Here is a 23,031-nt window from a genome sequence, read left to right on the forward strand (position 1 = left end):
GCAAAGCATAGCCCATGCGAAAAGCCAACATGCATTTCTTGTCGTGGAAAAAGCGGCAAGTGCTCACGCAGGCTACCACATGCCGTCTCATTTTGTCACCTTCAGTCACAGTTGCAAGCCGAGTCACACAAGCTTGACTCACGAAGATACGCACAGCGTACTCGGACTTTCGTGGCGTACGTATCCCATGCGGACGCTGACGCGGATGTGGGTGTAGGTAGTACAATGGAGAGGCCAGCTAGCTCATGCGAAGCCGTCCTGCTGCTTGCGTCCTCGGCAACGCACAGCAGAGGCCGGGCTTTGTGACATGTGCAGTGTTTCGATTCCGGGCACCAAGATGTCTTCATCCCAGCTGTCGCACCGCGCCAACGGCAGGCTGCTGCACCTTGGACTGCAGCTTGCGAACCAAGCATCCGAACAGCCTTGACTCCAGGCGGCGACCGCAGTGTAAAAGTCCGTGGTGCGTAGGGTTGAGTCATCCGACTTGGTCTCCACATCCGAAGGGAGAAATGGTAGTACACACCGGGGCCTGTATTGTATTTGCGTGGCGGTCAATTGATTGGCTGCGGCGTTGTCCTGCATCACGAAAAGGAGCAGATTCGCAGAGACGTGTAGGCTGTAGAAGTATCCGTCGATTCCGTTGTCAGCCGCAGCTGTGACTGATCAAGTTGTTGATTGTTAGCAGTCTGGTTTCGTAGTATCTAGAAGCTAGGACTGCCATGTCAAGAGCAAATTCAACGCGCCAAGGTTGGACCAATCTGTGAGCGCTGGGACGGCATTATGTCTTCCCCACATATCAGGTTGTGGAGTCACAACTGACATTGATAGACAGATGCCGTGCAGATAATGCGCCACAACCGACAGCTCTTCTAGAAGGAATTAGTGAGCAGGTAGGGCAGAGACGATATTGCTGTGGCGACAAGCTGCGTCTTATCGATTGCTCGAATAGGGGGCGATTCTCGTCGCCCATAGCGTGATTGGCTGCTCTGGGCGGACTTAAGGCGGACATGGATGCGACATGAGAGTCATTCCACGCAGCCGTCGTCATTATGCATTGGATCGTAGAAAGTTTCCTCGCGCAGTCGTGAGGCTGTGGATGGGAACTTTGTGTTGTGAGAAGGCTTGGGTGCCCGTCAAAGCGCTTTGTCTGCCTGCTCGAGGCTGATGCGCTTCCGAGACGGTACAACGTTGGAGCAGACTTGGGCGAAACCGAGCGTTGTCTGTTTGTACGAGGCTCCAGCGACCTGGTCGGGGAAGGGTGTGTGCTGCACAGGGCAGAAACTGCCGTTGCCACGCCTCAGAGTGGTGTTTGCTCGCAGGGCTGGTGGAAACGGCGCCCAGCACGCTGTCCCTTTTTGCGGATGCGCAGGCTCACGTCAAGTCATGGTGAGGAGTGCGTGCCGTCGTGGTGGTGACGCAGTCGAGCTGAGCCTTCGCGCCTCCCCTTTGCGCCTTCCCTCCGCGCGGGCTGCAAGGCAAGCGCGACCCAGAGGAAACGGCAGGCACGACCAGCACATGCGTAGACAGTGCCCAAGCAGTGCCAGATGAGTGAGGGCAAGCCAGGCAGACAAACGTGCAACGAGTCAGAGTAATAAGCAGCTGAAGCGTTGGGTTGGGACGGATCCCTGGCTCCTCGCTTGGGAACCCGGCGAACAACCAAAAATTGTGTTGCCGCAGCGGCGCCTTTTCTTTCCTCTCAACCCTTTCTCATCAAGAGAACCACCAACACCCATCCCGCAGCGGCCTCATTTTTACGAGGCGCTTGCATTCGGATCGCAGATCTCCTGCTTGATCCTATTTCCAGGCTACCTGACGCGGTCCGCTTGCCTTTGCAGCGTCGACCTGCTAGCCAGTGCCCTTTTTTCCCAGGAGACAGGACACCCGTTCTCTCCCTACCCGCTCCTTTCGAGTCGCCCCTCCAGGACACTCCTAATAACGCCGCCGGTCTCATTAACCCGAGCATCCGACTGCCATCCCGCTCGTCGCGCGCCCGATAGCTTCTCAACAACACGACACGCTCGCCCGACACACACCTACCCTTCTAATGACATCCACCTCCACGAACGCGCAAAACCCGCCCACCGTCGCCGCCTCCAAGCCTTCTGCCCCCGCGAACTCGTCCTCGTCTGGATCGTCCGCCGTGGCCGCTGGTCAGGCCGCGCCCACTGCACGCAGTTCGTACGCCAACGCGACCAAATCTCCCCCGATCGCGAACAGCGCTGCGCCTGTTGTGGTGGGTAGTCAGCAACATGGCAAGAGCATCTCCCCGGTGAATGGGAACTCCATAAAGCCAGCAGTCCCCGCTATGGGTCCTACCATTGCCAACGGCGCCGCCGCTTCACAGGGTGACCACAGCCGCAAGTCCTCCGTGACAATTAGCGCCGCCGGTACCAGTGGCTACATTCCCAACGGAGGCCCAGTCCCCAACTCGCGGGCGCCCTCCAACCTCACCTTCGGCTCGATCGCTGGCTCTCCCGCGCCTTCACACGCCGTGCCGCACCCGCAAGGACAGACCCTCAACCCACAGGCTCCGAACCCGCGTGTCGCATCGCCCGCGCATTCGCCCTCGCCGATCCCTACGCCCATATCGAGCGGCGGCAAGCCTGACAATCTGCCCACTCGCCCGGGCCTTGTTTTCGGCGGCGGTAGCGAAACTGCTGACTCAAACGTAAGTCGCCCGTGGTCGGGAGGACCTGAGCACGTGAGTAAAATATTGACTTTTCTAACGCCCTCCCAGTCACGAGCTATATCACTGCCCCCGCAACCAAACTCGCTGCCCCAGGCACAGCACTTGCGCCGCGAATCTTCACAGTCTGCGCACAGTGACATGAGCAACGCGAATATGAGCCGAGGCTTTCCCCCAAATGGCGGCCGTGGTCGAGGAGGATATAACAACTACCCACCCATGCACCCTGGTGCCTCCCCTCAACCCTTCCGCGCATTGCCAAACCAGCCTCGCGGACCTAACATGCCTCCAGCATTTCAACCGCAAATGCATCCCAACTCCCCATACCGCGCTAATAGATCGCCTGCGCTCACCCCAGCCGCGATTCACCAGCAGGCTAACTACAGCGGCTACGGCTACAATCCTCAGCAGCCCTACGCTCAACCGGTTCGTATTTCTTCAAGTATCTCAGTTAAATCTCCCGTATCCGAGTCGCGCGAGTCGGCTCAGCCAACACAAACTTCTCGGATACAAATTTCTTCTCAGTCCTGTCCTGTACCTTCGGCAGTCACGAAGCAACCCAGCTTGCAGGAGCATCGCGGTTCGTCGTTGTACAGCGGCCTTTTCGATCCTGTCAACCCACCTTTCTCTTCCAAGTACATTGATGAACAATTTCTGACCGAAATACAACAAACACAGGCCATGTACGGTCCACCTCAAGGCTTAGACCCATACAACGGTTACTACGGCCAAAACTACCCCGGTCAGAACTACGGGATGCCCCAAGGTATGCACTACCCAGGTGTCCCAGCGTCTCCAGGACGCGGTGCCTACCCTCAGCAGGCCTATCCCGTCGCGGGATATGGCCAGCCGCCGCAAGCTCAGGGTATGTCGCGCACGCCTTCGAACATGTCCGAGCGACCGCCGTCTGCTGCCCAACAGCCTTCTACACCTGCCATGACCAACGTGAGCCACGTCTCTCAGACGCCGAGTGCCCCGTCAGGCAGCCCAGCTCCGGGCTCTTCCTTCTCCATACCGCCAAAGACTAAGAGCAAGGCGATTGTGATCAAGACGGCCGACGGCCAAGTTGTTGATTTCAACAACAGCAAGAAGCCCGCATCGCCTGCTCCGCCGCCCGCGCCCTCCAAGTCTCCTGCCATCGTTGCCACCCCCACGCCTCCGCCTCGTCCTGAGTCTACACATAGTCGCTCGGAGACCAAGTCTGCCAGCGAAGTCAAGGCTGATTTCATCAAACAATTCCAGCAACAACTCAAAGTCGATAGTCAAAAGGAGGATGAAGACAAGAAGAAGGCAGCTGAAGCAAAGGAGGCCGAGGAAAAGGAACAGAAGGCGAAGGAGGAGGCTGAAGCAGCAGCCAAGGCCGAAGCAGAGAAGGCTGCTAAAGAAAAGGAGGCTGCTGAGGCTGCCGCCAAGAACGATGAAGAGGAGGCTAAGCGTAAGGCAGAGGAAGAACAGCGCAAAGCCGATGAAGAGATGGAGCGTATGTATCGCTTCTCTGCATGTAATCAAACGGTTACTAACAACATACAGGCATGATCGAAGAGATGGAGCGCGCCGAGAAGGAGGAAGAGGAGCGTGAACGCAAGTTCGCCGAGGAGAGAAAGGTGAAGGCCGAAGCTGAGAAGGCTCGCGAAGCTGAACGTGCGAAGGAAGCAGACGAGAAGATGAAGCAAGCTGAGCGTGAAGCTGAAGAGCGGGAGGCTGCTCGAGAGGCCGAGACGCCTGAACAAAAGGCAGAACGTGAGAAGGTCAACCGTGACGCATTCGCTAGCCTCAAGAAGAATACCATGTTTGGACCTGGTGCCAACCAGACCGAGGAGACCCCGCGCCACCCGCCGAGCCCACTGTCACCCCACCCACCCAAGTCAAGCCACCTGGAGCAGGGAAGCCGAAGCCTGCACATCTGAAGTTGGAAACTACCAAGGCTGTCGAGCCACCTGCCCCTACGCCAGGCATGATGTCGCTCAAGTCGGCCCGTTTCCTACAAGTGCAGAGCGAGCTCGTTCAATACCCTGAGGGGATCCTTTCTCCCAACCCGGCTCTTAACGTGGGCACGAAGTCCAAGGGCAAGGTGTACGAGCCCTCATTCTTGCTGCAATTCCAAGATGTTTTCAAAGAGAAGCCTTCCATCGACTGGGACAACAAGCTCAAGGAGACTGTTGGCGACTCTTCTGAGTCTGCTGGCCCCAAATCTGCCCGTGGTACGCCATCCGGTATGGGTAGTCGACAGCCCTCTCGTGGTGGACTAGGTGGTCCTATGGGCAGCTTCCAAGGTGCCTTCCCTACTGGGCGTACCCTGCCACCTGGTACCACCTCTGCTCAGCGCTTCGAAGCAGCACAACGCGGAGGCCCAATGACTAACCCACTCGCACAATTGGTTGGACCTCCTCGTGCTGGCGGTGGATTCCCTGTGCAGATGGCACGCACTGGTTCTTTCCAAAACATGAATATGGCGCCCAACTCTCCCCGCATGGGTAGCTCTCGTGGACGCGGCAGTCGCCGTGGCGACAAGGCCCCGAACAAGAAGGAAGAAGCCGCAATGCCACTGACTTCTGGTATGGAGATCAAGGCACTCGAGAAGTCCACTATGGGTTGGACACCGCATTCCAAAGCCCCGGCTGCCACTGCTCAGCAGATGGCAGGCCACATGGCTCCCGACATGGTGCAACGCAAGGTTAAGGCCGCTCTCAACAAGATGACGCCCGAGAAGTTTGAGAAGATCTCTGATCAAATTCTTGAGATCGCGGCACAGAGCAAAAACGAAGATGACGGCCGCACCCTACGTCAAGTCATCCAGCTCACATTCGAAAAGGCCTGTGACGAGCAACATTGGTCTTCCATGTATGCGAAGTTCTGCTTTAAGATGCTTAACACCATGGACCCCGCCATTCGTGATGAGAACGTCAAAGATAAGCATGGTCAACCTGTCGTTGGAGGTGCCTTGTTCAGGAAGTACCTCCTCAACCGCTGCCAGGAAGAGTTCGAGAAGGGTTGGGAGGTCAATTTGCCCGCGAAACCCGAAGGGGATCAGACAGAGGCAGCCTTACTCTCCGATGACTACTACGTTGCCGCTGCTGCCAAGCGTAAGGGTCTCGGTCTCATCCAGTTCATTGGTGAGCTTTACAAACTCAATATGCTTACCTTGCGCATCATGCACGAGTGTGTGCTCAAGCTTCTCGACTTTGAGGGTCTGCCCGATGAGTCCGCGATCGAGAGTTTGGTCAAGTTGCTACGCACTGTTGGTGCAACCATGTCGACAGCCGACGCTGGACCAAAGATGCTGTCCGTATACTTCGAACGTGTCGAGAAAATTATGAACATGGAGGCACTGCCATCACGTCTCAGGTTCATGTTGCTTGACCTTGTTGACCTACGGAAGGCCAACTGGCACGACAAGCAAGCCGATAAGGGGCCGAAGACGATCCAGCAAATTCACGCTGAGGCTGCAGCGGCTCAACAGGCCGCCGCTCAATCAGCTGCTAATCAGCGTGGTGGTCGCCTCCCAGCTGGCCGTGGTGATGCTCGATCCTTCTCTGGGGGTGGAATCCCGCCTCCTCAGGATTTCGGCAGCCGCGTCGCGATGGATGACCTGCGGAAATTGACGAAGGGCTCATCTGGCCGCAACAGCAGCGGTATTGGCCCTTCCATGCTTGGTGGTCGCTCCGGTAGTGGACGACGTGGTCTTGGTCCTGGTGGAGCCTTTGGAGCAGGTGCAGAATCGGGAGCCTCGTCTCGGACAGCCACCCCTCCTGTGCAGAAGGAGAAGGAGTCCACGTCCCACGCAAACTCGTTCAGGTATGTCAAAGGAACCTTGTCTACTGGATGATTACTAACTGTCCACAGTGCACTCATGGCTCTTGATAACGAAGGTACAGAGGATGTCTCTTCTCCGCCCCCGGCTACGTCTCCTCCACAGTCGAAGGCAGCGCCCGGTGCATCTGCCACCGACGCTAAGCCATCCGAATAGTCTCATCTATGACGACTCTCGGCCGTTCTTCGACCGCGTGCGATTATCATACCGATACCCTTAGACATCGCACGTGATAATTTAATCTTGTGTTGCATAGACGGGGCATCTTCTGCGCGCATCTTTCTGCATTTGCGGGGGTTCTACTTCGGCATCACGACGGATACAAAAGTTTTTCAAGTCGTTGGGTTGGCTGTCTAAAGAGCTAGGTATGAGAGCAAGACCCTTTGTTTTCAGCCCAACGTCATTTGGCATTACGACTCGTTCCGGTACTTGGGTTTTTCTCAAACGGCGTTCCGGTGCCTGGATCTTAATGAGGCTATCACCGCTGTCGTCCACTGCCGGGCGAAGCGCCTCCCGCACTTCGCAAGATTATTGTCTCTGCCGCTTTCACAGCGGTTCTCTGAGCAGCTTGTTCTGCCGATTCATCTCGTTTCACTTGTTTCTCTTTCCTTCTTTGCGCCATTGTTCAATTACTTCCTAGCGAGTATTAGAGGTGGAGCTTCATTTTTGCCTTGGGGGACGGGGGGGGACGATATCCTCCGTAAGAATGACGCATCTGTTCATCGATGAACCAGCCACCATCTTGCGGATCTTACACATTCGAAAGTGGGGAGACGAAAGATGCATCGTTTGCTTCGGCATGACTGTGGGTATGGTTTGGTATGGACCGGAATGGATGGGGGATCGGGCTTGGTTCTGTCGAGGCAGGGTCAAGGTGTAGATCTTTTAGTGTTCATATTTTGGTTCAAATCTAAAATACTCTGTCAACTCTGTTCGGTCATTGTTAGAGATCGCGACATGTGCTTATTTGCAACACCCAGACATCGCCTCCTAATGGGCTACATCATGAGCGTTTGATTCAAACTTGTAGCACACATCGTGCCTTGAGAACTTACTTTCCAGCGCTGCTTCATTTCGCGAATATTAAGCTGGTAGGTCACAACGTTTGAAACATCTTAGTTCGCATCGCCACCATGAGTACCGTAAGCTCTTTTCGTTGCAACGGTCGCAACCCGGTATCATTCATATTTATTCATACGGTTTCCATGTCTTCGATTAATACCCGAAACACCACGAACCTCATACTAATCACAATTCTGCTTGAGCTCTACTGCTGTCCTCCCGGCTGCTGCTCGTTCTTCTTCATTCCCACGGCCTCGCCACCCGCCTTGGTCGTATCACTGACCATACCGCCAGCGGCCTTGGTCGTATCGCCCAAGCCGCCTGTCACACCCGTCACAGTGTCGCCAACGCCCTTGCCGAGCCCGGATACTGTGTTGCCGAGTGTGTTTGTCGCGCCACCAACACCTTTGCCGACTGTGTCGGTTACGGAGCCGAGGGTGTTGCCTGGGGAAAGGTTAGTAAGTGCAGAGAGGATGGGCCAGGACGAGGAAAGAGAAGGGATAGGAGGAAGATGGAAGGGAAGCATACTCAAGCCCCCAGTCGCGGAGCCCCAAACACCTTTTGCAGCGTCAGTACGTATACGCTCAGAGCAGGTAAACATGCATGAAAAGCGCCAACGTACCCTTGGACTGCTGTTGCTGGTTCTGGTCGGACATTTTGATAGTTTCTTCTCTTAGGCGACCTAGTGTATGCGATGAATTTGAATCCTGTGGTCAAGTCTCTGTTCGAGGTGTAGTGATCGCATTGTATGGTGCTCCCCGCCCGTTATATGTTACCCCAACGCGTCAGCGAGACCCCTATGACGTAGTGAGCGCCTGCCCCTCTCCACATGCAATACCACGATGTGACGCCTCCGCACGTAGACGGTCTTTCGACGTACACTAGGGCTGCGGTAGCCTTTACATTTGCCATCTCTTATTGTGCCTTTGTGAGTATATGAGTCATCCATGTTTGCGGTCTCGGCGAGGATGGCCAGTCGATGTTATGGTTGCGAGACGTGCTTGCGCCCAAATGCAATGTGATGGATTGTGCAAAGGCTATGCTTCTCTGTGCCAGTAGGCAGGATGCGGTGTGGGCATTCAGACAACGCTGATCTTGCATTCCACCGGTACATGCTAAGTCCAGCCCATAAACCTCTATCTACGCCTCTATACTAGGTACTCTACACGCCGGTCGAATGTCGTGCAACGTTACCACGCATACCACTCTGCATGACTCCCTTCAGCCGCAAGATCTCGCACCATCCTGCCGTGCATCCCCTGCCGTACTGTTTGCAGTCCAACCCTTACACTGCGCTATGCAAAGCCGCTTTAACCCACGTGGCAGCGAAACATCACGACCCACAATGCCGAACCTCACACTGTGTCTATACCGTACTGCACCATTCAAACCATACCCTACCATCCGAACTTCTCAACTTGCAGCTTCACATCCTTACCAGTGCATAACAATCCAGCTATCGTATTTCTTACGTCTCGTACGAGCCCATCCGGCCCACTGACCACCACGCCCGTCCTACCACCGTCTATCATGCTTCGAAGTGACGAACGGACGTCTGGACGACCAGCCACCGCCGTCGCAGCTGGAGTATGCGCTTCCAGTCCCCACTCCACCAGCTCTTCCCACTTATTTTCGGGAATCCAAGAGTGGTGCGAAGCTTCGTGCGTGATCCAGAGGAGTTTGACTGTCCTGCTTTTGCTTCCGCTTTCGATATCGGCGGAAGGGGAGGTAGTGGGGCACAACAGCGCATAGAGTAAAGGATATGCAACTGCAATACCAGACCCACCTGCTATCACCACAGCGGTGTTCGAAGCGCGTAGCATGTTGAGGGCGTGGCTACACCCGTACGGCCCGTCGAGGCGGATGTTAGCACTTCTATGAGACCGAGCGTAGTTGAGGAGTTGGCGCGTGAAGCCTCCGTTGCCTTGCGCGCGGATGAGGAGAGAGAACCACGCGTGTGCGCCGTCCTCGTTCGTATGAATGTTTGGTGCGGCGGAAAAGATAGTGAAGGGATGCGCTTGTAGTGCGTGTTTTCGCGACAGCACTGGGACAGTGATGAAAACATGGTCGTTCGGTTTCCAGCCGTGCTTCATGCTCTTCGGCATAAGCGCAGATTGCCGAGTCGAGGTGTGCCAGTTTGCGGCTATGAGAACTGTTTCGCCGTCCTCGAGGATGGTCAGGGTTGCTGGGCGTGTAGTCGCCTTCAGCCATAGCCTAAACACAACACGATCGATGAGGAAGATGACGACGGAAGCCCCAACGTAAGGCCTCGCGGTGTGAAAATGGAACCAAAGGAATGCCAATCCCGCAACCTGAAAGAAGATATGAAGCGCTAGGAAGACCTCGTACATGCGCTTGCGGAATGAGCCGAGGGAGGTGAAGTAGAGAATTTGGTAGGACAGGAAAGCTAGGATGCCCAGGATGACGAGTTTGTTGAGGATGAAGCGGGCCAGGGTGAAGCCGACTTTGCGGAGAGCGAAGAACCAAAAGATGAACATGCCTGCGCTCGGAAACATGATTAGTACAGATTATAAAGAGAGACTTGGGCTGGGAAGTATCTGAACTACTTACCCGCAAGATGCATAAAAGCCTCAAGGCACAATAGCTCTCCCACCCTCCGGTGGAAGATGTTCAAACTCTCATACGAGTATCCCGTCAAGAACTTCAGCGGCTGGTTTTTCGCAGCTAGGAGATAAAGCAGTGGAAGGTTAGCGGAGAAGATGAGCCCGCATCGGTCCGCGAAAGAAAAGATGTACATTAGCTCGGGAGTCATGTCGTAGAAGTTGTAACAGAAGTTAAGCGCTGCGAATGCGAAGACAAGAAGCGACACAGCGTTGGTAGGCAATGCCTTGTTGATGATCGGTACAGCAGGAGGCTGATACTGCAAGAACGCTTTTAGGAGGTGGTATGGCTTCCACAATCCTGTGGATCTTCGTCTCGACGGCCTTGTCGAAAGAAGGGGGCTCGTCTCGTCAACACCATCGACCTTGTTCCTCGAAGCATCTGGAGGGGTCGCAGTGCCCTCGATAGTACTGCTCGAACTGGACCAAGTTTCATCGGCGCTCTTGTCTCGCTTCGTGCTCTTCCGGGCATCTCTCCATATCTTGCGCAACACCAGCTTCTCGCCCCAGTGCCATAGCGTGAAAAGCAACAACACTCCGAGCAACACGAAGTTATACGTGCTCACAACTTTCCTCCCGTGCAGCACTGCTTCGGCAAGCTTCCGGAATTGTGGTGCTTTGCCCGGGTCATCTGGGACGGGGTTACTTGCGTTACCTCGGCTTGTGGCACCGATAGCGAGGGCGTACCCGTCCAGGGACGACTGGAGAGCGTTTCGAAGCCATACTGTTAGTTCTTCTGCCATGGCACGAGATAGTGATGCTATGCGCAGGGCGATGGAGCGAGCTTCAGTACATTGTCAGGATCATGCGGTGCACGATGCGGTGCTCCACGTGCGCGCGTCAGAGACAAGGATGTTCGATCTGATAAGCAGATAGCGCTGACTGACCTCGTTCACGTACATCACGCCTACTCTATACTCTCGTACGTGCCAGCCCGAGACTTTTTCGCGTTCAACTTCCTGGGCACATATCAGTCACAGTGCATATAGCGGCTGTTACACTAGATTTCATCCAAGAGCCACCATGACCGTCCCATGGAAGACTTGCTTTGCCTTTATACTAACTGACTTTCGGTGTTACAACATTCTTCGCTTTGAGCACGTTGCGACCTGCATCTCTTCGAATCAGGCAGAAAAATGACAAGGACCGTGCAGAACAGCTGCTCGTGGAGGCCAGGGCTGGAGGCATTTGCACCTCGCTTGTCGTTGGACTCCAACGGCCCCCATGCACCTACGCTCAGCCGGGTCCGATCATACTGCTGAACTCGGAACGCTGAGCGCACGCAACCTCGCACGACAGCTACCACCAAGTCGCGCATACTGCGGACTCGTCGACGTTTGCGCGGCGATTGTTCTGTGTCTCCAAACCGGCGTGAACAAGTTCTAGGGTTCCATCACCACTGCAGCACACCGAATTCCCTCGAGCGAGGCCAAGGCGCACGGCGATCAACCAAGGCAATTCTCGCAAAACATCAGCGGAACAACACCGAGTTGAGGCTCAGCATTCGCTCCGCCACCACCACATCCCTGCCCCCAGCCCTTCCCACGTTCTCCTAGCCACATTCAGCACCCTCATCTTACCGCGTCCCATTCGAACACTCCATCCTTCACCGCACAGTCCACCAAACGCCTTGCCCGGAGCGTGCCTCAGGCCAATGATTCCACGCCGTGTGCGCCATTACGGGTCCTTTCACCACGGCTACTCGGCAGCTGAGATGCTGTGCGGGTCAGATTGCCTTTGTCTTGGAGACAAGGGGCGGGGCGTTGCTGAGCCTCTTCCTTCACATAATGACCCGCGTTGTCCTGGGGAACGTTAGAGGTGATCGCGCTCCTTGCCTTTGTTACTGTTTCCTTTGACTCCATATATCGAATTTCTAATTTTACTTTAATGTCTATCACCGTCATTATCTGAATATCTACTCACCGCACCTAATACTTGGCATCAAAGACTCGAGACCGTATCAACTGCATATCACTTTCACCGGGATAGTTGCTGCTTCGAAGTCGTATCGACCGCTCCAACTTGGATGCGCAGTCAGAAAGAGATATACCAACGTGTCACCACTAGAATCAACGCTTTGAACTTCGCGTGCACCAGGCGAACACTTTCACCATGGCGAACATCGATCTCGACCGTTTCGATCCCACCTGCAAGGACGAGGGTGCAAAATGGTACGCCTGCCCGGCCACATCCTCGAACCGTTCGCCCTTTGTAGGCTGCTGCAAAACCGACCCATGCACCCTCAGCGGCTGCGCAGTCGGCAACCTCGCGCCTGTCTCCTTCAATGCCTCCGCCTACGGTAGCATGCCAGATCCCTCATGCGGCGCGGCATCAACCTTTCGCTCATGCGTCAATATACCGAAGAACGACACCACCTTCTGGGGTTGCTGTAAAAGCGATGCGTGCAATACCGCGGACACCAAGTGCCCCAAGAACGACCTTACAGCTGCTGTGCTTGATACCGCGAGTCTGCAGCAGGCGTACAGCGCAAACGGCACGACGGGCGAGGCGGAAGCGGAAGGTGGGCACTCACATACGGGCGTCATTGTAGGGGCTGCGGTAGGCGGAGGCGTCGCTGTCGTGGCAATCATTGCTATCCTCATATTCTGCCTCTTCAAGAAGCGGCGCGCAAGGAGCAGGTCCGCTCCGCCGTCTTCGCAAGCCCCGTTTCCAAGCCCAGAGAAGACAGAATACCGCCACTCTGTGATATCCGAAGGTACGAATACACTTTCTCCTGGAGCACCACAGCGAGGACTCGGAATATTATCTGACGGCACGGCAGCTCCGCCCCTCTACAACTCACCCAAACCTCCGCCCTTCGCGGCATTTGGACAGCACCAGTACACTCCCGTCGCACAGACCGGCGAGCCGCAGGAACTTCCCGTAGACTACACAGCCGGGTCGAGTCAGAGGTATTCCGAGTTGCCTGCAGAAGTCACTTCGAGCTCGCCGGGGTTGCGACAGGCGCCTGCTGAGCTCGAGAGCCCTATGATCAGCCCCCAGCCCTTCGGGAGTCCTCGACCAAGTCCCAGATCCCAGGGGCCGTCAAGATTAGGGGACGGAGAGGGCGAGAGGCCACGGACGGCGGATACGACGTATAAGGTCAGTATGGGAGGATTTGCCTCGCCGCGGTAGAAATGGGAGGAGGTTGCGAAAACAGTGGTTGGTGTCTATCGAACAGCATTTTGTTTCTTGTGTATAGATTAGATACCCTTTGTTGTTTTGGGAATGGGGTGCTGCATAATGTCCCTAGGTTGGGGAAAGTGTACGATATCTGATGAGATCCATATGTATGTACGGCGTCTTATACAATGAGCACGTAATTTTTCCATTTCATTGCACATGTCCTCCTACTCATTCGTCCACTCCGGCTTCTTCTTCTCCGCAAACGCCGTCATCCCAATCGTCTGATCCTTGCTTCCGAACAGCCCGTGGAATATCCTCCGCTCGAACTCGACGCCGTCCCGAACGCCGAGTTCCTGGCTCTTATTCACGACTTCCTTGCAAGCCTTCACTGCTATCTGGCTGTAGCTCGCGATCTTCTCTGCTGTTGAGAGCGCAGCATCCACCGTTTCTTCGGGCGTGTCGAATACCCTGGCTGCGAGACCCCACTCGGCCGCTTGCTTCGCGCTGATATTATCTCCCGTAAGGATAATATCCATAGCCCTCGACTTTCCGATTGCGCGCGTGAGACGCTGGCTACCACCACCTCCCGGGATGGTACCCAGCTTGATCTCCGGTTGGCCGAACGTTGCCTTCGGTCCCACATATATGATATCGCCCATCATAGCGAGCTCACAACCTCCACCCAATGCATATCCATTCACAGCCACGATCAAAGGCTTCTTTAAGAAGGTGACTAGTTCGGACCAGTTTTCAATGAAGTCGTTGCCGTAGGCTGTGCTGAAGGTGAGGTCCTTCATCTCTTTGATGTCTGCGCCGGCGGCGAAGGCGCGCTCAGAGCCCGTAAGAACAATGGCGCCAATAGATTTGTCGGCCTGGTAGTCGCGAAGGGCGGCATTTAGTTCGAGAATGAGAGGTGTGCAGAGGGCGTTGAGGGCTTTGGGGCGGTTCAATTGGACTGAGCATTTTTTAGCTATTGTGCAGAGTTGCACTCGAAGAAAGTTTGACAGAGGAGAATGGAGTGAAACTCGGGCGAATGTGTCTTGTAGAATCGTGCGATTGGTTTACTGACCGAAACCTACACCAGGCTTTGGTGACGAGACAAGCAGATGTTCATATGTCTTTGCGGAGGAGTAGTTGCGGGCGAACTGGAAGCCGCATGCGGGCGCGCGAATTACTGCCCGGGCAGATGGTCTGAATGCCTGCATCTTGTCTATATGTGCTCCTGTCACGCAATCGAACGATAGCTTCGGGGTAAGAAGGAGAATGTATGTTAGATGTCGAGCTCACGCAGCTCGAGTGGAGCTACGATGACATAGCGGCTAACCTCGGCTCGCCTGCAACGCGAACCGCCAGCGCGAAGATGGGAAAGCGCACCCTGCCCCTTGGCACGGGCCACGTTCGTAGGGCTGGAATCTTTTGGGAGGCAACGGCAGCCGTGGCCTTGCGACACGCAACACTTGACACTTTCCTTCCCCACGCCATCTTCTCCTCCGCGTCCCTCGCAAATCCCCGCGCAACCCATCGCTATTGACCGACAAGAACCTCGCCGCGCCAACATGGACGCCCCAGAGCCTGATACCCCTTTCTCGGCCGTCACGGCGCAGACGACAAAGTACGGAAGGGTGCGTGAACTGCCGTCTCGCTGCAAGTGGTCGTCGCGACCCATTGCTGTTGCGTATTGCCAGATTCATTCGGTTGCAATGCGCTGCTTCTGCGAGATATCCGCTCAGAAAAGATGTTGACACGCAGCAGATGTTCCAAGCCTACCTCGATAAATCGACACCTTTCACCGCATACCGATGGATTGGTACTGGCGTCTTATTTGTGCTATTCGCAATCAGAATATTCGTTGCGGAGGGGTGGTACATCGGTATGCGCCTTCACTTATGTTGCCCCACTTGCGAGTCGTCCCAACATTGGGAGGCTAGGCAGCTATCATGGGGTTTGAGGCTAACTCATGCAGTCGCATACTCGCTCGGTATCTACCTCCTGAATCTCTTCCTCGCCTTCATATCACCCAAGTTTGACCCCTCACTGGAGCAAGATGAGGGCATGGAAGATGGCACCTCGGGCTTGCCTACAAAAGAAGAAGATGAGTTCCGGCCATTCGTGCGCCGCCTGCCAGAGTTCAAGTTCTGGTATGCGTGCACCAAGGCAATTACCATAGGTTTCTTGTGCAGTTGGTTTGAGGTCTTCAACCTGCCAGTTTTCTGGCCGGTTCTGGTGGTCTACTGGCTGATTCTATTTGGCTTGACCAGTACGTACACAGCTCGGATTGCAGTAGAACCAAACGAGAGATCAACTAACCTACTTCAGTGAGGCGACAAATCCAGCACATGATCAAGTACCGCTACGTCCCCTTCACCGTTGGCAAGACCCGCTACCCTGGCGCCGCGAAATAAGCCATTTGCTGTTGGCTCAATTACACGCTTTCGAGGATACCACGGCTTGGATGACTCTTGGCAACCATCTTTGTAAAACAATAGACTTGTTGTTTCTACGCATTAGCGACACTTGCTCGCCTAGGGACGAATGGATTGGGAGAGGGTGTCTGGGGATCAAAATGCACGATGCATGGTCAGACATGGATGTACGCGTATTGGTAAGGGGCGAGTACAGCATGCTTTATACATTTAACTCATGGTTGAGGGAGATGAAATTCGATTCACGATGTCAAGTTGACTGTTATTCTTCGCAAGAGGAAAGTGCTGTGAATTTGCTGGTTCGATTACGGGCAGGTGACAGAACGAGGAAACCAAAGCGTTCCCAATGAGAAAGCAATGAGCAATACACGAGCGCTCTACAAAGTCTTATCCCTCAAAGAGTACACAATTAGGAAGGAAGTCCACTGCTTCGTTTTCCGCGGCGAAGGAGCTCTCCAAATAATACATGTCCCGCGTCGCATGCAGGATAGACGCCGCGAAGCTAGTAGTTGTGTACTGTATTGAATATTTAGCGAGATTGGTGCCTGGGATCCTCTGCAGGGTAGCATTTCGGTAGCAAATCGCATTCGTAAAACGCTTCAACGATGTAAGGTAATTCGTCGTGGCGATCGCAGACCAGACCTTCCTCGGCAGGTATGTTGGCGAACAGGTCAAATATCTGACAGCTCTTAGCGTTCGTTTTTTTGTCCAGCAGTCCGATTTCAAGGCTCTGTATTGCTGAGCAGACGGCAAGAAGAAGAAGAAGAAGTGAGACCAACTCAAAAGCACAGTCGACTTCAAGCTAAGTACTGCCACTTCTACTATAGCTAGATACACTATATACGACGATATTCCTGCTATTAGCAGAAGCTATAGTTCATTAAAAGATAAAGATTTTGTTAACAACTATACTACTTATTAATGAAGCCCTTCTTAACGGCTTATTAACAGATGTGACGCTTTCTGCGCTGACGCTTAACACGTGGGAAGCGCTCATACGGGAAAAGACAAATGTTTTGCGCTTGCCATGCTCGAACCAGCGTGTACTTGCTGAAAGGATCAAGTACATGCATAGGTATGCCGTGGAATCACGTCTTTTTCTGTTCGTTGTTTCTCTCCTCTGTTTTAGAGAGAAAGTAAAAGAAGGGTGAAATACCGCATAATTTTTCATCGCGAATGGATCAATAGGAGCAGTAATGAGCACTCTGGAGCTCGACTCTCAGCTAAGTTGTGTGCATGTGCTAGGCTGAACTGAAATACTGCGCTTGGACCGTTACGTTGGAAAACCCTGCAATGTACACAGTCCAGGACGATGACAGGACTCTGTCTTTGCACATGATTCAATCTCCGTTTGACACTGATACACATTGTAAGAGCTCTGGTTACGTTTGTCCTCAGCTATGTACGGTGTGATCCAAAGTATGGATGAAGTCATCGTTGATGATGGGATTGTTTACCAGTCAGGATATCCACGGGCTTGTGAATACCTGGGAGATCGAGATATGTCGAAACCTTGTGGTCGCCTAGACTACCCGTCCGCTCAATTAATGTCCACTCCTTGTATATGCTAATGCTTTAATGGAATAAGAAACGCCGGATATGCTACGCTATGCAATGAATGAGAAACAAGAACGCGCTATGAAAGGCCATCTAAAACACGATTTCCACGCTATGCAAGAAGCATGAGATGCCGCGTCGGAAACGGTAGATGACGGGCAGGCTACAATACGCAAAACTCCACGCTATGCCACGGAAAAAGTGGGAAAGGAGATTTCTCCATGCACAAGTCGTACACGGTGGATGGTGGATGATGGATGCCGAGGTCCCATTCATTGTTGTGCTTGTCGAGAGGACATGCTGATGCTGTGAAGGAGACATTGAATAAACATGCAACAGTAGAAACAGAATTAGAAGGAGTGTGATCGAGATAATGGGACCGCATGGGTACCAAGGTACTCGAGCACATCGCGGGAAATGGGCGAACCCAATCGAATCTGGAACACCGCGACGGGGAAAGAACGTAGGATCGTGGTCGAGGCCCAAGCGTGGAGCCACTCTACGGCGATGGCTATCACGGCCAGTTTCTTTGTAGTTGGGATCGGAGCGGCAAACTTAGTTGACCACCTGCGGTTCCGTTGATCGACTTTCAGCTCGAGAGTAAAAGTCCTCATGCAGGTGCCCGCGGGGACGATTTAGAGGTAGAACGGGCTCCCTGGTACAAAGGCAGCCAATAGTTAATCTGCGTAGACTTTGTTGGGCACATCTTGTCGTGTGTAAAGCACAGTCGCGCAATGCTATGCCAACGATATCCCCAGGCAAGAGCTGATGGATAGCCAGAGATGCAGCGCGGCATTGGGAAAAGAGCCGAAGAACGCCAGAGGCAAAGCGGAGCAGACGACGTAGTATAGGCATCGACTGAAACCTGATCAGGACGATTGTCTGCGGGCGCAAGGTGACCTACATGATGAATACAGATTTTCTCTCAAAGAACGTAGCACCAAACAGGGCGAGCAGTCCCACCCACACCGTATATGACCTGTCCCAGTTGATTAGCCCTCGACCACCTACGAGTCTCTCGAATTTCTCTCGAATTTCTCTCGAATTTCAACTAAAAACACCACACTTACACGACTAAGGATATACCCTTTGCGTTCCCTTCCACGGCCTCTCCGATTAGAGGGACGAATAATGCGTCCATCGTGCAGAGCGTGTAGAGCTCCCACCTCCATCTTGCAACTGACCCTTCTTTCGCTACAGCAGCCATGATGCGTGAACGGTGTTGCTCCTCCTCGGACCGATGCGCTGAGATGGAAGGTGCTTTTTGTGAGTGTGTCCAGGAGTCAAGCCGATCGTAAACATGCAGATCAGAGGTGGGAGAACTACAAGTATATCAATGGTCAGATTGTGATGTCGGAGAGTTTACTTATGCGGAGAACACTGTGGATTGGTTAGGAGTGTGAATAGCGAGCAAGTGCAGAAAAGTCGAGTGAAGAGGTTGGTATGCGTTGGGTGATAGAAGCGGGGAAGGGACCCGATCAGGCTGAGACGAAATGCTCACCAGTGAGGGGTACTAAGTAACCAATTGCCAAACTTCTCCCCATCTTCCAACGTTTTTGTACTTTCAACCTTAGCTCTCAGTGTCCCGCCCAACAAGCCCCTGAACATATTGATTCCTCAAGCGTTTGCAAACTCCCATCGAGCATCGACCCCCAGATGAGCTCTAATAGCCCCGCTCCTCAACTCTCGATTCCGAAAAATTGCGCACTCGATGAAGATTCCGGTCATGGCGGACTCAAGGTCGACCAAAGCCCAGAAAAGGGCAGAAATAATGCCCAAAAACTACACGATGCTCGAGACATCGGCCGTTGGGACCTATTGAGGGCGTGGATAGTATCGCTTTCCGCGGGCATCATGTACCTGAATCTAGGAGTAGAGCCCACAAGCGATTTTGCTCCAACCATTCGCCGAAGAGTGAGTCACCTGCTTTCCACAATCGGTTGGCAATTCTTAATAAGACTTCCTGTACAGGGTCCTCTATTACCCATACTCGATAACACTTATTTCCTTGCCTTCTGCTTCTTGGCGAACTATTGCAACTACATCGAATGTATTGTTCAGCGTATTCAAAACAACCACTCCATCTCATCTATTTTACTTCTGAGCGCTGTCCTCGCTGCAACCGGATCGGCTGCGTTGGGTGCAACGGCACTCGAAGTACTATTAATTTTCATGCCGTTGGGTATGAATATAGGTCTAACTATAATCTATCTTATAAAGTCTCGACCTCCTAGAGTACGCGAATTCAAGGAGACGGTATAGTTACAGTAAACTAAGTTTCGAGCAGGATTGGCACCTTAAGGTGCCGCCTACAGTACCTGGTGGAGGAATAGTAATTAGCTTAAAGCTCGTGTTTATATAGGCTATAATATATAATATCCAAAGGTGGATTAGGATCTGCGCGTAAAGTCTCATATTAGACTACACCCACTAAAAGAAGTACGTTATTATAGATTATCTTTATATCTCCTATAACACTCTCCTTAACGGACTTTTATCTTTTACTAGCCTAAAGCCCCTCCATCCTAACGCTCTACACTTCTGGATCCATTAATTCCCTATATTATATCTTAAAATATAATAGCTTTTATTACTTATTTTTATTAGACTTAAGTATTAGTCTTCCCATCTCTATCTTAACTTTCGTAACCTCTATAATATATAAAAATTCTCTATTAATTACTAGTACACTATCTTATTATAACACCTATATTCTAGAACTTATAGTAATAACTATAATAGTAAGTAAGGTTAAGTATATAGGGTAAAATAAGTTTCTAATATATAGAGTAATAGTTTATATCTTAATAATATACTATTTTAATAGTATTAATACCATATTTAGAGTCTAAGCTTTATAATTAACTACCTCTATATATAGTAGCTAATAGAATAAACTAAACTAGCTTTTATACTAATATAAAATATAGTAATATATTACTAGGTAATAACTTTAAACTTATATTATAAAGTAAGTTATTCTAGGCTATATTATTAAGTACTAAGCTTAGAGCCGTTTCTTAAGGTAAATCTTAATAGAGGTTATCTAGGGTACTAACTAGGCCTACTAGATTATAACTATATTATAGTTAGTATTATAATAAAATTTATCTTAACCCTACTTTATAGAATATAATAATTTCTTAATACTACTAACTATTTTATAGGTGCTGTTTTACCATTTTAACCTATAGTATTCTAGTGTAAAACTACTATATATATTTAAATTTTAAATAAATTTTAATAAAAAATTTAAAAATTTAAATAATTAGAACTAGGGGTATAACGTAGCTAAAGATATAACTTTAGTATAAATAAGATATAAGGTAAGTTAGTATATATAATATATTTTAGAATACTTAATATACTTATATAAATACCCTAAAGTAGAAAGAAGACTAGAATAGATTAAGTTTAAATAATATAATAATAATAATATATATAAAAATATAAGCTACTAATTATATAAGTTTTAGAACTTATTTTAATTATTTTTAAATTTTTTTAAACTTATCTTTAGTCTTCTCTTCTATTTCTAGTTATATTATATTATTAAAAAGTTCTTTTCTTAGATTTCTAGCTATATACTATTTTTTTACTTTCTAATAATAAAAGAATTCTATTTTATAGTAATAGTTCCTACTCTTCTTTATAATTATACTAAAATATAAAGGTATAGAGAAAATATTATATACTTTTATTAAATAGTTACCTATTTAGAATTTATTTATAGAAATATTAGACTTAGTAGGCTTAATAGATATAGCCCTAGTATTTTTTAGAATTTTATTTAGGTACCTTATAATAGACTTTAGTATAATTTAGAAGTTAGTAAGCTAAATTCTAGATTTATACCTAGTAAGAAAAAAATTTACTTTCTTAATAGTATATCTATAAAGAAAATCTAATATATATAACTTAGCTTTTTATTTTTAAAATTAATTATAGATTATTTCTATTCTATATATACTATCTCTAGAAAGTTAATAAACTCTAATAGAAGTATTAGTAAGCTACTAGGTATTATATTTAGTAAAATACTATTTAGGATATAAATATAGATAAATCTTTAAAAAGTAATAAAAAGCTTTACTAATATTTACTAGAATAGAAAGTAGACTAAAGTTAGGCTATATTTATAATATCTATAGTAGTAGAAATATAGTATAATTCTAAAATACTCCCTAACTAATAAGTATACTATATACTTAAGTAAGAAAAGTAGTAACCCTATTTACTATATATAAATTTACTTATCTATAGTCTAAGTATATAGACCTATAAATACCTTACTATATTATATATTTATTACTAGAAGGGGTTTTATAGTAGAAAGATTTAATATCTAAAGCTAGATATTATTCCTAAGTACTCTAAACTAAGAAGGTAACTAAGGATAGCCTATATATATAGGCTAGACTAGAAAGGGTATTTATATAGCTTATATAGTGCTTTTATATACTAAGAATTCTAATAATAGAGAGTAGCTAAGTAATCTTAACTATAATCTTAGAGATAGTTATTAAGAGAAAGTATTAGGGGGCTTTATTAGGGGGTTCTATTAGAAGAGAATAAGTATTTATAAATAAATTATAACTATCTATAATATTTTTTCTTTTATTATTCTACCTTACTTTCTCTCTTTCTTAATATATTAATTATTAATTTCTTTAATTATAATATATTCTAACTAAAGTAATTATAATATATTTATTACGGCTACTACGCCGTAATAGAATTACGGAACTTATAATAATAATAGCAGCAACTAATTAGATTATATAGGAGAAGAATATAATTATAGGTTAGATACTAAGTATAATATAGGTACGTAAGAAAGTTACGTAATTAGATCTATAAATCTATAGAATAGAGCTATAGAGCCTAGATCTATAGAATCTATAGGTAGAGCCTATAGAGCCACTATTAGATAGTAGTATATAGAGATAATAGATTACTACTAGGTAAGCCTTTATTATTAATCTATAATATAGTTCTCTATATCTAGTTTCCTTATAGAAGATTACTATTAAGTCTTTAGTAATATATTTTTATAGTAGTAATTAATTAACGTTTACACTCTATATAATCTATATAACCCTATACGTTACTTATCTCTTATAAGAAACCTAATAGGGCCACGGCTAGTAATAGAGTCCTAGAGGCCCTATTATAATATTCTAACTAAAGTAAAGGCACTTAATATATCTAATTTTAGTATACTATAGTTTTTTATTCTCTATTTCTCTTAGTAGTGTTACTTATAGATCTAGGCTTATTAATATATTAAATTTATATTAAGATTAACCTAACTATTAATAATAAACTATTATAGGTAGTGTAGTCTACTATCTATAGCACTAGTATAAGAGTTATATAGAATTAGAAGGAAGCCGAGTAGTAGTTTTATAAAATCTAGTTAACTATAGTAGCGTTTATAAATAGTAGATACCTTACTATAGAAATAAGATTAGTTCTAATTTTTTTTTTTTTTTTTTTTTTAGAGTAAATATAACGGGGCCTCTAGGACTTAGTTACTAGTTATGGCCTAGTTAGGGTTCTATTAAGAGATAAGTAGCGTATAGAATTATATAGATTATATATAGAATAAATATTAATTAATTACTACTATAAAAATATATTACTAAAGACTTAATATTAATCTTCTATAAGAAAACTAGATATAGAAAACTATATTATAGATTAATAATAAAGGCTTATCTAGTAGTAACCTATTATTTCTAT

At 49.1% G+C, this 23,031-nt stretch overlaps 7 protein-coding genes across 7 annotated transcripts; 4 read left to right on the forward strand and 3 right to left on the reverse strand.

Moving 5' to 3' along the window:
* Window positions 1–2,044: 2,044 nt before the first annotated feature.
* N0V89_008329 (uncharacterized protein) lies at window positions 2,045–4,593 on the forward strand (the record flags this gene model as incomplete). Its single annotated transcript, XM_056217086.1, has 3 exons — window positions 2,045–2,668; window positions 2,738–4,166; window positions 4,217–4,593. The coding sequence occupies 3 exons, from the start codon at window positions 2,045–2,047 to the stop codon at window positions 4,591–4,593; spliced, it is 2,430 nt and encodes an 809-aa protein (XP_056068642.1).
* Window positions 4,594–4,640: 47 nt separating this feature from the next.
* N0V89_008330 (uncharacterized protein) lies at window positions 4,641–6,653 on the forward strand (the record flags this gene model as incomplete). The annotated part of the gene is made up of 2 exons (XM_056217087.1): window positions 4,641–6,481; window positions 6,530–6,653. 2 exons carry the CDS (start codon window positions 4,641–4,643, stop codon window positions 6,651–6,653), a joined length of 1,965 nt encoding a protein of 654 aa, XP_056068643.1.
* Window positions 6,654–7,764: 1,111 nt separating this feature from the next.
* Window positions 7,765–8,215, reverse strand: N0V89_008331 (uncharacterized protein; the record flags this gene model as incomplete). The annotated part of the gene is made up of 2 exons (XM_056217088.1): window positions 7,765–8,003; window positions 8,182–8,215. 2 exons carry the CDS (start codon window positions 8,213–8,215, stop codon window positions 7,765–7,767), a joined length of 273 nt encoding a protein of 90 aa, XP_056068644.1.
* A 741-nt stretch (window positions 8,216–8,956) lies between these two features.
* N0V89_008332 (uncharacterized protein) lies at window positions 8,957–10,923 on the reverse strand (the record flags this gene model as incomplete). The annotated part of the gene is made up of 2 exons (XM_056217089.1): window positions 8,957–10,059; window positions 10,131–10,923. 2 exons carry the CDS (start codon window positions 10,921–10,923, stop codon window positions 8,957–8,959), a joined length of 1,896 nt encoding a protein of 631 aa, XP_056068645.1.
* A 1,369-nt stretch (window positions 10,924–12,292) lies between these two features.
* N0V89_008333 (uncharacterized protein) lies at window positions 12,293–13,315 on the forward strand (the record flags this gene model as incomplete). Its single annotated transcript, XM_056217090.1, has 1 exon — window positions 12,293–13,315. The coding sequence occupies one exon, from the start codon at window positions 12,293–12,295 to the stop codon at window positions 13,313–13,315; it is 1,023 nt and encodes a 340-aa protein (XP_056068646.1).
* A 215-nt stretch (window positions 13,316–13,530) lies between these two features.
* N0V89_008334 (uncharacterized protein) lies at window positions 13,531–14,511 on the reverse strand (the record flags this gene model as incomplete). Its single annotated transcript, XM_056217091.1, has 2 exons — window positions 13,531–14,261; window positions 14,376–14,511. The coding sequence occupies 2 exons, from the start codon at window positions 14,509–14,511 to the stop codon at window positions 13,531–13,533; spliced, it is 867 nt and encodes a 288-aa protein (XP_056068647.1).
* Window positions 14,512–14,862: 351 nt separating this feature from the next.
* Window positions 14,863–15,708, forward strand: N0V89_008335 (uncharacterized protein; the record flags this gene model as incomplete). Its single annotated transcript, XM_056217092.1, has 4 exons — window positions 14,863–14,928; window positions 15,059–15,176; window positions 15,270–15,563; window positions 15,623–15,708. 4 exons carry the CDS (start codon window positions 14,863–14,865, stop codon window positions 15,706–15,708), a joined length of 564 nt encoding a protein of 187 aa, XP_056068648.1.
* Between the last annotated feature and the right edge of the window lie 7,323 nt (window positions 15,709–23,031).

Source organism: Didymosphaeria variabile, assembly GCF_027946475.1.
Source record: "Didymosphaeria variabile strain IMI 356815 chromosome Unknown scaffold_6, whole genome shotgun sequence".
Classification (NCBI taxonomy): domain Eukaryota; kingdom Fungi; phylum Ascomycota; class Dothideomycetes; order Pleosporales; family Didymosphaeriaceae; genus Didymosphaeria; species Didymosphaeria variabile.